Source organism: Ostrea edulis, chromosome 6 (assembly GCF_947568905.1).
Source record: "Ostrea edulis chromosome 6, xbOstEdul1.1, whole genome shotgun sequence".
In the NCBI taxonomy this organism is placed as follows: domain Eukaryota; kingdom Metazoa; phylum Mollusca; class Bivalvia; order Ostreida; family Ostreidae; genus Ostrea; species Ostrea edulis.
The window spans coordinates 76316731-76328466 of NC_079169.1; the positions used below are offsets into that span (position 1 = coordinate 76316731).

The 11736-nt window shown below is 36.3% G+C and overlaps 1 protein-coding gene across 2 annotated transcripts; it reads left to right on the forward strand.

Moving 5' to 3' along the window:
* The first annotated feature begins 145 nt into the window (after positions 1 to 145).
* LOC125648357 (uncharacterized) lies at positions 146 to 3200 on the forward strand. 2 transcript variants are annotated; one of them, XM_048875370.2, is made up of 4 exons: positions 153 to 1045; positions 1433 to 1627; positions 1846 to 1971; positions 2987 to 3200. In XM_048875370.2, exons 1-4 carry the CDS (start codon positions 970 to 972, stop codon positions 3016 to 3018), a joined length of 429 nt encoding a protein of 142 aa, XP_048731327.1. In that variant the 5' UTR covers positions 153 to 969; the 3' UTR covers positions 3019 to 3200. The 2 variants fall into 2 exon arrangements, with proteins under 2 accessions (XP_055996791.1, XP_048731327.1); XM_056140816.1 differs by having other exon boundaries at positions 146 to 1045; positions 1846 to 3200.
* Positions 3201 to 11736: the final 8536 nt, after the last annotated feature.

The window sequence follows — 11736 nt, forward strand, 5'->3', positions numbered from 1 at the left end:
AATGGTAGTAATTACTCTGTTAAGAAAGCTTCGGTATATATTTTCATTATCATTAGTTGAATAAATTTTTTAATCTCGGGTGGGGTTTTTTTTTTTTTTTTTTTTTTTGTTTTTTTTGTTTTTTTTTTTGGTTGTTTTTTTTTTTTTATTTGGTGGTGGTTGTGGGAAAATCCATAAAACCATAAAATATTAAGTATTACAAGTGAATCTTCTAAAGTTTTTTAATGTGACATCCTAAATATTTTTCTTTTAGAGTACCACATTACAACCCCTATTTCCAAATATGATTTGGGGAGAGAAGTCAACTTGCATATAACGAAGGAGGAGAAAGTTTTATTTTAAAGATATGAATCAATATTTACATTTCCAATGTTTTTGCATTTGATATCTTACAGACCTATTGTAGTGATAGCCATGAAAGCGCAGCGCTTCTTTGTCTGTGAACAATGAGCGTATATCTTCGAATATTGACAAATATAGTACATCTATTTTAATGTCTGGAAATTCCGACAGAAAGTGAAATATCAAAACTCTGTAATATTTTTATTATACTACATCTATGGATTTGTCTATAGTTATTTCTGAATTATATACATGTGTAGTTGGTAATGGCTACTTTAGAGTTCATTAATATACAGAATGTGTACGTCAATTCTGTCCCCAATTTGAATTTATGGCATTGTTGTTTTGTGAACTGATTTCATTTAATTTGAGGTCGAATACAAATGTCATTTAAAGACGTCACTACGTTTGTGTAATCTAAATCTGTACACGTTTCTGAAAAATATGTACGACAATGATTGATTGTCATAATAAACTAACATAGGAAATAAAAGGAAATGGGTTTACTGTTTCATTTGTACTTAGTTTGCATAATTCATCAGCAAATCAAAAACTGTTGAATATTCTGAGCTTCCTTCAGCTTAAAGTATTTAATACCGGGATTCAATCAAGAATCGGATAATCAAGATGAACGCTCTAACCACGCTAACGGTGACCTGTTTTGCCCTGTGTCTCACATTCTGCCTGGCAGCGAGAAGTTACAGTAAGTACTATATTTGATATTTACACGATATAAAAAAAACTTAATAGGTATAATCGAGTCAACATTTATCTATTTCACTATAAATTTAATTTAAAGCAATCGTTTTTCTATCTATAGACTCCGTGCTCGGTGAATATAGTACGTGTCGGGTAGCTAAAGCATTGTATTGATCATACACTATTCTTGGATACTCTGAAGGGCTGGATCCAGAAAAGGGTGGTGCGAACCGCTTTTATACCTTTTCCGTAGATGTTTTCCAGGGGAGAGCCCAAAATGGCACAAATTGAGCATTTGTGTTTAAACTGTTTAGCCAAAGCCCTGTAATCCCCTCTTGATACGCCATGTTTTTAATTATATGATAACTGACAATTTCACTGATTCACACAGATTCTGGTAGAAGACCAAGACCACCTCAGGTTGAGCCTCCTTTTCCTAACCCTTCACCCTCTCCCTGTCCATTTGGTCGTCAGATGGATCAAAGTCAGTTGTGCCAATCTTCGTTTTTCCCCAACACTCCCAGCCAGTGCCCAAGAGGATTTTTCTGTAACACTCCTGCAGATGGATTCGGATATTGCTGTTTAAGTAAGTTATGAGTCACTAAATATATTTCGACATTCTAACTTTTGCACAATGAACCATAGTTCGGAAGTTCTACGTTTCACTATGATTCCAATATTTCGTGTGCTGGAGAACGAAACTTGTAATATGAAAAGCGATGAAAAAGCTGGAAAACGTCGGAGTTCTCCGCCTAAGTGAACCCATATTCTTATGTCACTAACGCCTTTTTCTTAAATATATAGATAGAAGTCCATGTCCTCAAGGGAATCCATTCCAACGCAATGGCGGGGCGGTAAACTGTGATCGACAGCGCTGCCCAGGACGATATGTTTGTACGCGAGGACCTGGATACGCCGTGTGTTGTCGAGGTAAACCAATGAAGCTTGTTCGTCTTTTGAATACATTATCTCCTAAAACCCATTCATAATTAATGAAATCGTTCTTATTAACACCTGTTTGCTTCAAATAACCCCATTAACTCGAGTTCAGTGCATTCCTGTTTAAGACTTGCTGGTATAACCTTTTTTAATTTCATTTAAATTATGAATAACAACATTTCTTCAAATGATACATTGACATTTGTGTCTCGTAAAACCAATGCTTTAGAATGTTTAGTAACCGGTGTGTATTTCAAAGCAAACAATTCATCTCTTCATTGAACATTCCAAATATTCGTATATAGTAGTCACTCGTCAGTTCCATCGTTTTTTAAGAAGTAAAATACATGATGGTATAAATTGCTATGCTGCACGCTGGCATACATCATCAAGATATCTTTGATTATCTACAACTTTTGTATCAGGAATCAATGCACGCATCAAATCAATAATAAAAAAAATTAAAGATAAAGATATCATTAATTCAGTGGTGGATATGTTAAAAATAAAGATATCATTTAAAATTATATAATCTCTCTCGAAGTAATGGCATTATTGTGCGCATCAATTGAATTAATTACATGTTGTATATCATTAATTCAATTAAAGAGAACAGTATTTCATTTATTGCACACAATATCGGTATTTGAATTGAAGTGCGTATTAATGGAATTATTACTCTCTTCAACTGAATTGTTGCGCGCATCAATTCAATTGTTGATACATTCAATTCATTTAAAGAGAAACAACAATTCAAGTATAAAGCGCGCCAATTCAGCAAAATGATTAAAGCTATCAATAATTCAATTTATATGTGTAATGATTCAAAATTGAAATACATTGTATTATTAATCATTTGAAGAGGTCTTTAAGTGAATAGTTGCGTGCATCAAATGACTTGATATCTTCAAATAATTAAAGATATCTTCAATTATTTGAGTTTATGTTATTTTGGCGCCCCATAAAAAGGCTAAATTATTAAGTATGTGATAAATTCATGTTTCAGGATCAACGGGCAATTCCTATTCACGTCACTAACGGGCATTATGCCAAAATAGTTGATGTCTGACGGTAGCAATATCTAATTCTCAGGAAGAAAGATGAAAGTGCCTCTAATAAGCCACAACTCATAAGTAAATCTGTATAGATGTGCCAATTTTCATTTCATGACATTGTATCCATGTAAAAAAGTGAGTGCAATAAACATCATCCATTATGTATCATTGGGTTGTTTTTGTTTTTAAATATTTTTTTTTATTTTACTCGTGATTGTATGTATTATGAAGTCACCAAAGAGTATTATTGATGGAAATTTGCTAAAGATGTAGTTGGTTACATCAGTCTAGTAGATTTTACCTTATAGAAATCATGCATCTTTCACAAGCACCTGCTTTTGTTAAGCCTTTCAATATGCATGTATGCATTGCGAAGTCATCAAAGAGCATTATGTGATGGTTATTGCAAAGATCAAAGGAATGCCGTGATATGTCATGTTATGTATTAAGACGCCATTACAATTTTTTTTAACTTTTTTTTGTTATGAAGATGCAAAAAGTAATAAACAAATCGTACAACGAATCATTCATATATGACATCCTCTTTTTTCTGAAATGATTTTTTCTAAAATAAAGAGATAAGTACAATTAATGCCTAACGCTTACAATAATACCGAGACATATGTAAAATGACTAGAAACTTTACTAGATTATCAAGTCACAAGTTTGATCACTACTGAAAAATTTGCAAGTTAACATATGAGAAAGCATTAAGATTTAACAAGTCCAAAATTGTAGTTTTCCCACCAATGGATCCTCCTTGGAATGAATGGAAAAAACCCAAATTGAACATATTCACACATCACAATTACACAGATGCACAAATTTTGCTTTAACACCACAGAGAAATCACGCACACTCCTTGAATCTTGCTGGCTGTTTTATTACTCTGCCTGATCTGGTTATGACAGGGTTGTCACACTGACTGTTGGAAGCTGAACACTTTTGCTGTTCTGGAACATCCTCGGTTGACTGAGCGGTATATGAACCTTCTTGTAACATAGGTTCCAACGGTTCTGCATCACTAATTTGTGCTTTTGTGGGACGGATGTGTTTTCGGTTCCTGTGGAATTTTCGCCCACTGTTGTCTTCTATGATGTACGATCTTGGTGATGCGTGATGGTCTACGACAGTTGCTGGACACCATTTGTTGTTCCTCATGAGGACGTTTTCTCTTGTGTAAAGGTCCCTGAGTGGTGTTTTTGTAACATGCTTGTCAAAGTTGATTTTCTGCTGCCATTTCCTGGTTTTGAGTCTCATGTTGATTTCCTGAGTCATTTTGGCATTGCGTAGAAGTGGTTCCGCTGTTGGTATGTCGGTCTTCAGCATTCGACCGAGAAATAACTGTGCAGGTGATAATCCTACGTCCTCAATCGCAGTTCTCCTGTAGGCTAACATTGCTTTATAAGTGTCTTTAGTCTTTTTAAGAAGATTTTTAACAGTCTCAACAGTGCGTTCTGCTTGTCCGTTACTTTGTGCAAAGTGCGGGCTGCTGGTCTTGTGAAGAAATCCATAAGTTTTGGTAAAGTTGCTGAATTCTTAACTAGAGAACTGTGGTCCATTATCGGATATCAACTTGTCTGGAATACCATATTTTGATAATTGGCTCTTAAGGTGAGTAATAGTGTTGGTGCTGGATAGATTTTCCAATCTGGCTAGCTCGGGCCATTTAGAGTAATGGTCGATTGTGATGGGATAGTGTCCTCCTCTGTACTCAAAGTAAATATGATGGACCATGCCCTAACGGATGTGTCTGTGATCATCATTGATTCCTTTGGATTCTACTTGCTGTTCAAAGTACAGATACTACATCTTGAAACTTCTATCTGTGATGCCATTCCGGGCCAGAAGAGTGATTCACGTGCTCTTGCTTTACACTTAACTATTCCTAAGTGTGATGAGTGAAGAGTCTTCACCATCTGGTTTCTCATGGCTGCTGGAACTATAACCTCGTGGCTTTTGTAGAGAATGCCATCTGTACAGGAAATTTCCTCTCTAAAATTTCAGTATTTATGAATGCTCTGCGGCACTTTTTCTTTGAGATCTGGCCATCCGTTTTGGATAATCCATTTCAGGGCTTGATCCTCGGTGATGTGCTTTTTGAATTGCATGTATTCCTGAAGCGTGACTGCTAGAGTGCGTTCGAGGTCGCCGTTCCCGTTGTTTTCGTGCTCCGTTCTTAGAGTCACGAACGGCGAGAACATATGCGCACGAATGTGTTATTTGTTCATCGACCACACTACCTACAGAGGTGGTGTGAATTCTTGCACCTCGAACCCGTTCTTAGGTTGCGTACTCGGCTCTCGGGATCGACAGGAATTTGTACTCGTACGAAGAACGGCGATCTTGGATGCACTCCTAAATACGATAGCTGGTTGACTGAAATATCCAGTTCTAAATCCTCCTTTGTTTCTGGTAAGAAAGCACTGCTGAGAGTGTCAGCTAGAAACATAGTTTTTCCTGGTTTAAAAACATTTAAATTGTATTTTTGGAGGGAAAGCAGTAGTCGCTGTAGTCTTGCTGGAGTCTGATGTAGAGATTTCTTGAAGATTGACTGTAGCGGCTTGTGATCTGTCTTCACTGTCACACTTCCTCCAAAACTCTACTGATGGAATTTGTCACATTCGAATGAGATAGCTAATGTTTCTTTCTCTATCTATGCATAGTTTTGTTGACTCTTCGTAAGGGCTTGGGAAGCATATACGATTGCTTGCCCTTCCTGGATTAATGCTGCCCCCAGTCACATAGTCAACTAGTTAGTTTGTTCATCCCTGTAACAGCTCTGACTTTTTCCTTATTTGGTCTCACTCCAGCAGAAGTTAACTGGTGTCCTACATATGTGACACAGTCTGTTATCTGGGTTGAGCTTGAGGTTGTAGTGTCTGATTTTTCCATAACAATAACGAGTCTCTTGTCATGTTCCTTAAGGTCTCTGCCCTACACTAAGATGCCATCAATAATGGCTTCACAGCTGTCGATCCCTTGTACCAATTCTGAAATCTGTCGCTGTTCTGGTTTTCGTGTATTTTGCAGGATAACCTCCTCGGTCTCGAAATGTTGATAGAAATATCAAAGCCTCGTCTAACGCCTCGGCTTCTATATTTTAAAACAACATTCTCGACCTCGGAGGTTATCCTACAATGTACAAGAAAACTCGATTTTTATTTCTTAATTATATAAGTCAGGACTTCATTTGATTCTATAAATTACTTTTTTTCAATGATATAATTTTCCTTGGAGGGGGGTGCTACGCGTTCTGGTGTTGTCGGTTTTCCTGATAAATGCAAGCAATATTGTGTACTCTTACAGCAACCAGAGAAGAATGGTGCGAAAGGTGTGGATAACGAACACTGATCAATCCCATAACTCCTATAAGCAATACAAAATAGAGAGTTGGGCAAACACGGACCCCTGGACACACCAGAGGTGGGATAAGGTGCCTAAGAGGAGTAAACATCTCCTGTCGACCGGTCACACCCGCCGTGAACCTTATATCACGATCAGGTAAACCGTAGTGAAAATCAGTGTGCCAAGAACGGCCTGGCAATCGGTATGAAACACGTCAGACAGCATTTGACCCAATGATAGGTTGTATTGACGAACTAGATCGTTATAACGACCATAGAATTTGCGAAATGCTGACTTCAATATGATCACGTGTATACTCAAATAATACTCTTTCCTCCTGTTCTCAGAATTCTTATGAAGACCTTATCAAGTGCTTTCAAGTTTTCGACTTTTTCTGTAGAGCCACTAGGCCAATTTCAAACAAACTTGTCATAAAGGTTGTCCAAATGAATTCCAACTTCCAAGGGGATATAGGCCAACTCAAAAAAAAAATAATGAAAAAACTATGGGATTTTTAAACTATCTAGTTATGAGGAGCTAATGCCAAGAACCTCATATATACAGTTATGAGGTTTAAGTTTGTTTTATACCCCAGAGGCAGGGGTGCAACCACAATTGAAGTTCAATTGATGTGAGCAACAATTGATTTGATACGCGAATCATTTAATAACTTTGAAACTTAATAACGATGCTGATTGGATGAAAAATTTGTTTGATTTTTTAGTCAAAACAAATTTCGTCCGGATTTCATCTGCACTAAGCACGCGGGACTACTTTTCTCTAGAATGCGTCTTCCCATTCTCTACCCAGAGTTCCGTGCACTACAAATCTGTCAACGGCTTTTTACAAAGATTTTGTAAAAGTTTCTGATATCGAACGTTGACGTTTTGGACTAAATAGATAATCATATTATGAAATGCTTTTGATGCAATGAAATTGACGCTTACTGTAAATTGTTTAAAATCGCTGTTTTCTTATCCTAAATTGGAACTACATGTACTTCGTAATATGCGTATGAATGTAGGACATTCACGTGGTGGAGATTTAAATATAAACATGGAATCAAAAGTAAGAAAGGCTGTAAAAAATACGATAAAACTTGTAAAATTAGAGACAAACAGCTGAATGGTAAATATGTACTTATTAAAGTGCCAGTGGGCTATGAAAAGAGCCTGATGTATCACCTGTTGCCAGAACTTTTAAAGAGAGAGGAAACGAGAATGATTGTTTATATCACCATGTGATTATATTGTCATGTGATTCCAAGTGTTGACAGAGGTGTAAGTGAATCTTGCGTAACACGCCATCTGGTGAACTAATGCTTGCGTATCACGCCCTCTGGTGAGATAATGCTTGCGTATCACTCCCTCTGGTGAGATAATGCTTGCGTATCACTCCCTCTGGTGAGAGAATAGCGTCTTCCCCGTTCTAATTTTAGCGTCATTAGCGAAGTTCCACACAAGCACTGTAAACGAAATGTATTCGTTTGATCTTTTGCCATTGCTACCAAAGATAAACACAACCAAAGATATAAATAAAATACAAATTTAAAGAAACAACACACATAGTGATGACGTGGCAGAATAGTTCATTGTATGACATAGGACACTGACTGGTAGAAGTAAACAGATTACACGAGTTCCCAGTATGTACATGTATCGTCTGCTTTACGAGTTCGATAAAATGACGGGGCAAGCGGCGACTTTTGATCTGGAAGATATTTATGAAATTGAACTACGTTATATCGGACTCAACAATTCAATAATTGCTCTCATCAATTTCATTGATGCGCGCATCAATGTAATGGATTTATTGCTCACAAAATTTAAATCGGAGTTCGATATAAATGATTTGATGATCTCTTTAATTCAGTTAAGATATTTCTAATTCTTTACAATGATTTTGTAAAAGGAATTAAAGCGCGTATCAATGCACAAAGTCAATTAAAATGATCATTATAATTCAATTGTGAATTTGTTGAATTGAAAATATCTCTAATTAGATAAGATGCTTTTTCTTAAATAATTATTGCGCGCATCAATTGAATTAGTGATATCAATTCAATTGAAGAGAGCAATGATTCAATAATTGCGCGCATTAATTGAAATAATGCGCGCTACATTTCACTTGAAGAGAGCAATACTTCAATTATTGAGCGCATAATTTGAACTGAGGCACGTATTAATTAAAGCATTGCTCTCTTTAATTGAATTGTAGTTCGCATCAATTGTTGATATCATCAATTCATTTGAAGAGATGAATCATTCAATGATAGCGCGCATCAATTCAGCAGAATAATTAATGCTATCATGAATTCAATTAATGCGCATATTCAATTCAGAATTGGAGATATCATTAACTATTTGAAGAAATCTTTAATTGAATTGCCATACACCTCAAATGAATTGATGATATCTTCAAATGATTAAAATTATCTTCAATTAATTATTTAAGGTTAGAATTTTTATCTGATACAGATAGTTATCTGTTCTTGTAATTCTGTGTACTATTCTGTATATAAATCATATCAGCCCAGTGTCTTTAGTGGGAAACATAATTTTGCTATATACTTTTTCCAATTAAATGTAGATGGTAGATCTAGGTCAAGTTCCCATTCTAATTCACATATTGATGAAAAGTGAAGATAACGAACATTGATCAATCTCATAACTCCTATAAGCAATACAAAATAGATAGTTGGGCAAACACGGACCCCTGGACACATCAGAGGTGCACACCCGCCGTATTACTTTACTCCACCCTCCACTCACCCACGCCCCAGATTCACTGGTCAATTTTTATATTTGTTGTGTATATTGCTATTTGCACTAAATTGAGACCCGTGACCTAGATTGTTCTAGAAAATTGATGTTTATACTTGTAGTGACACATGTGACCTAGATTGTTCTAGACCTCGTGTTATTTTTAGTAGAAAGATGACGTAATAAATGAATTATTGTCTTTCAAGATTTAAATACACTGTAATTCTTTAATCTTATGATAAAAAGAGCTCTGGTTAGACACTTTCTATGCATTTCCAATGTTAAACTCACAACTAATCGAGCCGTTCCTAGCAAAAAAGGCCCTTATCTTTTCCAACAATGATTTTCAAAAATCGCCATAATGAAAAAACGTGATGTCATTTTTTGCATACTTGTAAAGAAAAAGGTCATGATTACCAATCACGAGTTGGTTGCCATCGTTGATTGACTGTAATATTTTAACGACAATCAACATTGCTCTAATATTTTGAGGGACTCTATAGTTCACACTTTAGCACTAATATACTTAAGGGCCCTTTTTGCTAGGAACGGCTCAATCAATAAAACGATGTATCTTGTACTTACTAATAACTATTTTATGGGTTCTTTCATCACATAAACAGTCTTTTGAAGGCATTTTAACAAACTGTCGAGCTTTGATTTGAGTCACGTGACTCGTTCATTCAAATGACTGCGAAAATTCGGTTGACTACATTTGTGTGCCTCTGTTATTGAATTCTGGAGTGATCTTTTCTTTTAATCGATATTATTAAGTACAGGAAGCGTCGTTTTATTGATTAGTTTTAAAGTCGGCCCGAGAATGACGCCTCCAGCTGGAGGCGCCGAAATTTCCAGTTTACGTAATGGTGCCGGTTCTGACGTTTTCCTGGCACGGTAAAAAAAAAAAAAAAAAAAAAAAAAGCCAGGAAAACGTCAGGACTACCATCTTTGTTTTGTTTGATCCTTTAATGAGAGATACATTGTAGAAAACTACTCAAGAGACTGCAAACCTCCACCAAGTTTCCCTGGTCCTGTATAACATGAGGAGATCGCATCACAGCTACTTATCGAGACGGTCCCTGCATAGTTGTGCATGTATACCACATCTTAAAGTGTTCTCATGAGTAGTTCACTCCCGAAATTCTTTACCGGTAATCATCTTTAGCTAGGTAGCAAAGCGTTTCCTTACTTTAAATCGGAAGCTCCTGCATTTCTGCTTTCCAGTGGTTCTTTTTGCTTTTGATGTTTGCGGAGTCTAGTGAAGCGCCTACTCCTTTGTTCTTCATAGTTTTTTTTTATCCACAACAAACCAATCTATTCGGATTTGGTTAAAATATTATGTAATCCCCCATCACACACACACACATGCACACACACACACACACACACACACACACACACATGCACGCTCACAAAGCGGTCTAGGCTGAAGTTAGCAGTCACTAACCATCAGCCAATAAGGCCATAGAAGCTAGTTAGTAGCCAATAAGAAATTTCATCAAAGTAGTGAGAGTACTAAGACGGATCTAAAATGTAACGCATAATAAATCAAAATTTAATAATTTTTCAAACAATTAATAAAAATATTCTTTTAAAATTATTAAATTTCATACTTGAGGCCAATTGAGCTCACCTGAAAGTTCCTGACGTTACATCACATAGGGTGATGATAATGAATGTTAACCAACAATTTAATCTTTGATTGATTGATTAAATATCGTTTAACGTCCCTCTCGGGAATATTTCACTCATATGGAGACGTCACCACTGCCGGTGAAGGGCTTCAAAATTTAGGCCTATGCTCGGCGCTTGTGGTCTTTGAACAGGGGGGGATCTTTATCGTGACACACCTGCTGTGACACGGGACCTCGGTTTTTGCGGTCTCATCCGAAGGACCGCCCCATTTAGTCGCCTTCTACGACGAGCAAGGGGTACTGAGGACCTACTCTAACCCGGATCCCCACGGGACATTTAATCTTTGAAGAGTCCACAAAATGACTATGCAGGCGAGGAAGTGAACCCTAGGACTATCATTTTCCGCCCTTAGTTTGGAGCTGTAGGGGTACCACCTGAGGCCACCCAAGGGTCGGGCCACTTAATTTCTTTTTATAATTATATTTCTTCGATATATCTCTTTTCTAATTGACATGTTTTTTAAAGAATTTATCCATAGATTAAAAAAATATTAACAAATAACGTTTTTAATATTAATAATTTTTTCCCCTAAAATTAGAACGTTTATATTTTATTTTTCTAATGTTTTTTTTTTTTATTGGATATTCATATCAAATCACAGTGAAATTTGGACTCTAGAATCTCTTATTTGCAAACAAAACACCTTTTTTATCATTCCGGGAAAAATCGCAAAAAATTCATATGAAATAATTGAGAGCTTGTGTCACTCTTTCGATGGTGAAATCATACTTCATAAGAGGTATATTTTAAAGAGCCATTACATAAATTTTTAGTGTAATGAGCTACACTGTGCCTTAGGTTGTTATAATTAACATTCTTTATCACCCTATGTGATGTAACGTTAGGAGCTTTCAGGTAAGATGAAATGTCTTGGTGGCTGCCAGCTTTTACGGCCT

What these genes read in the sequence shown, in the direction of transcription:
- LOC125648357 (XM_056140816.1), top strand. Translation starts at nt 970, where the DNA reads ATGAACGCTCTAACCACGCTAACGGTGACCTGTTTTGCCCTGTGTCTC. An exon ending in CCTGGCAGCGAGAAGTTACA is followed by an intron (nt 1,046 to 1,432) that starts GTAAGTACTATA and finishes TGATTCACACAG; the next exon opens with ATTCTGGTAGAAGACCAAGA. An exon ending in ATTCGGATATTGCTGTTTAA is followed by an intron (nt 1,628 to 1,845) that starts GTAAGTTATGAG and finishes TTAAATATATAG; the next exon opens with ATAGAAGTCCATGTCCTCAA.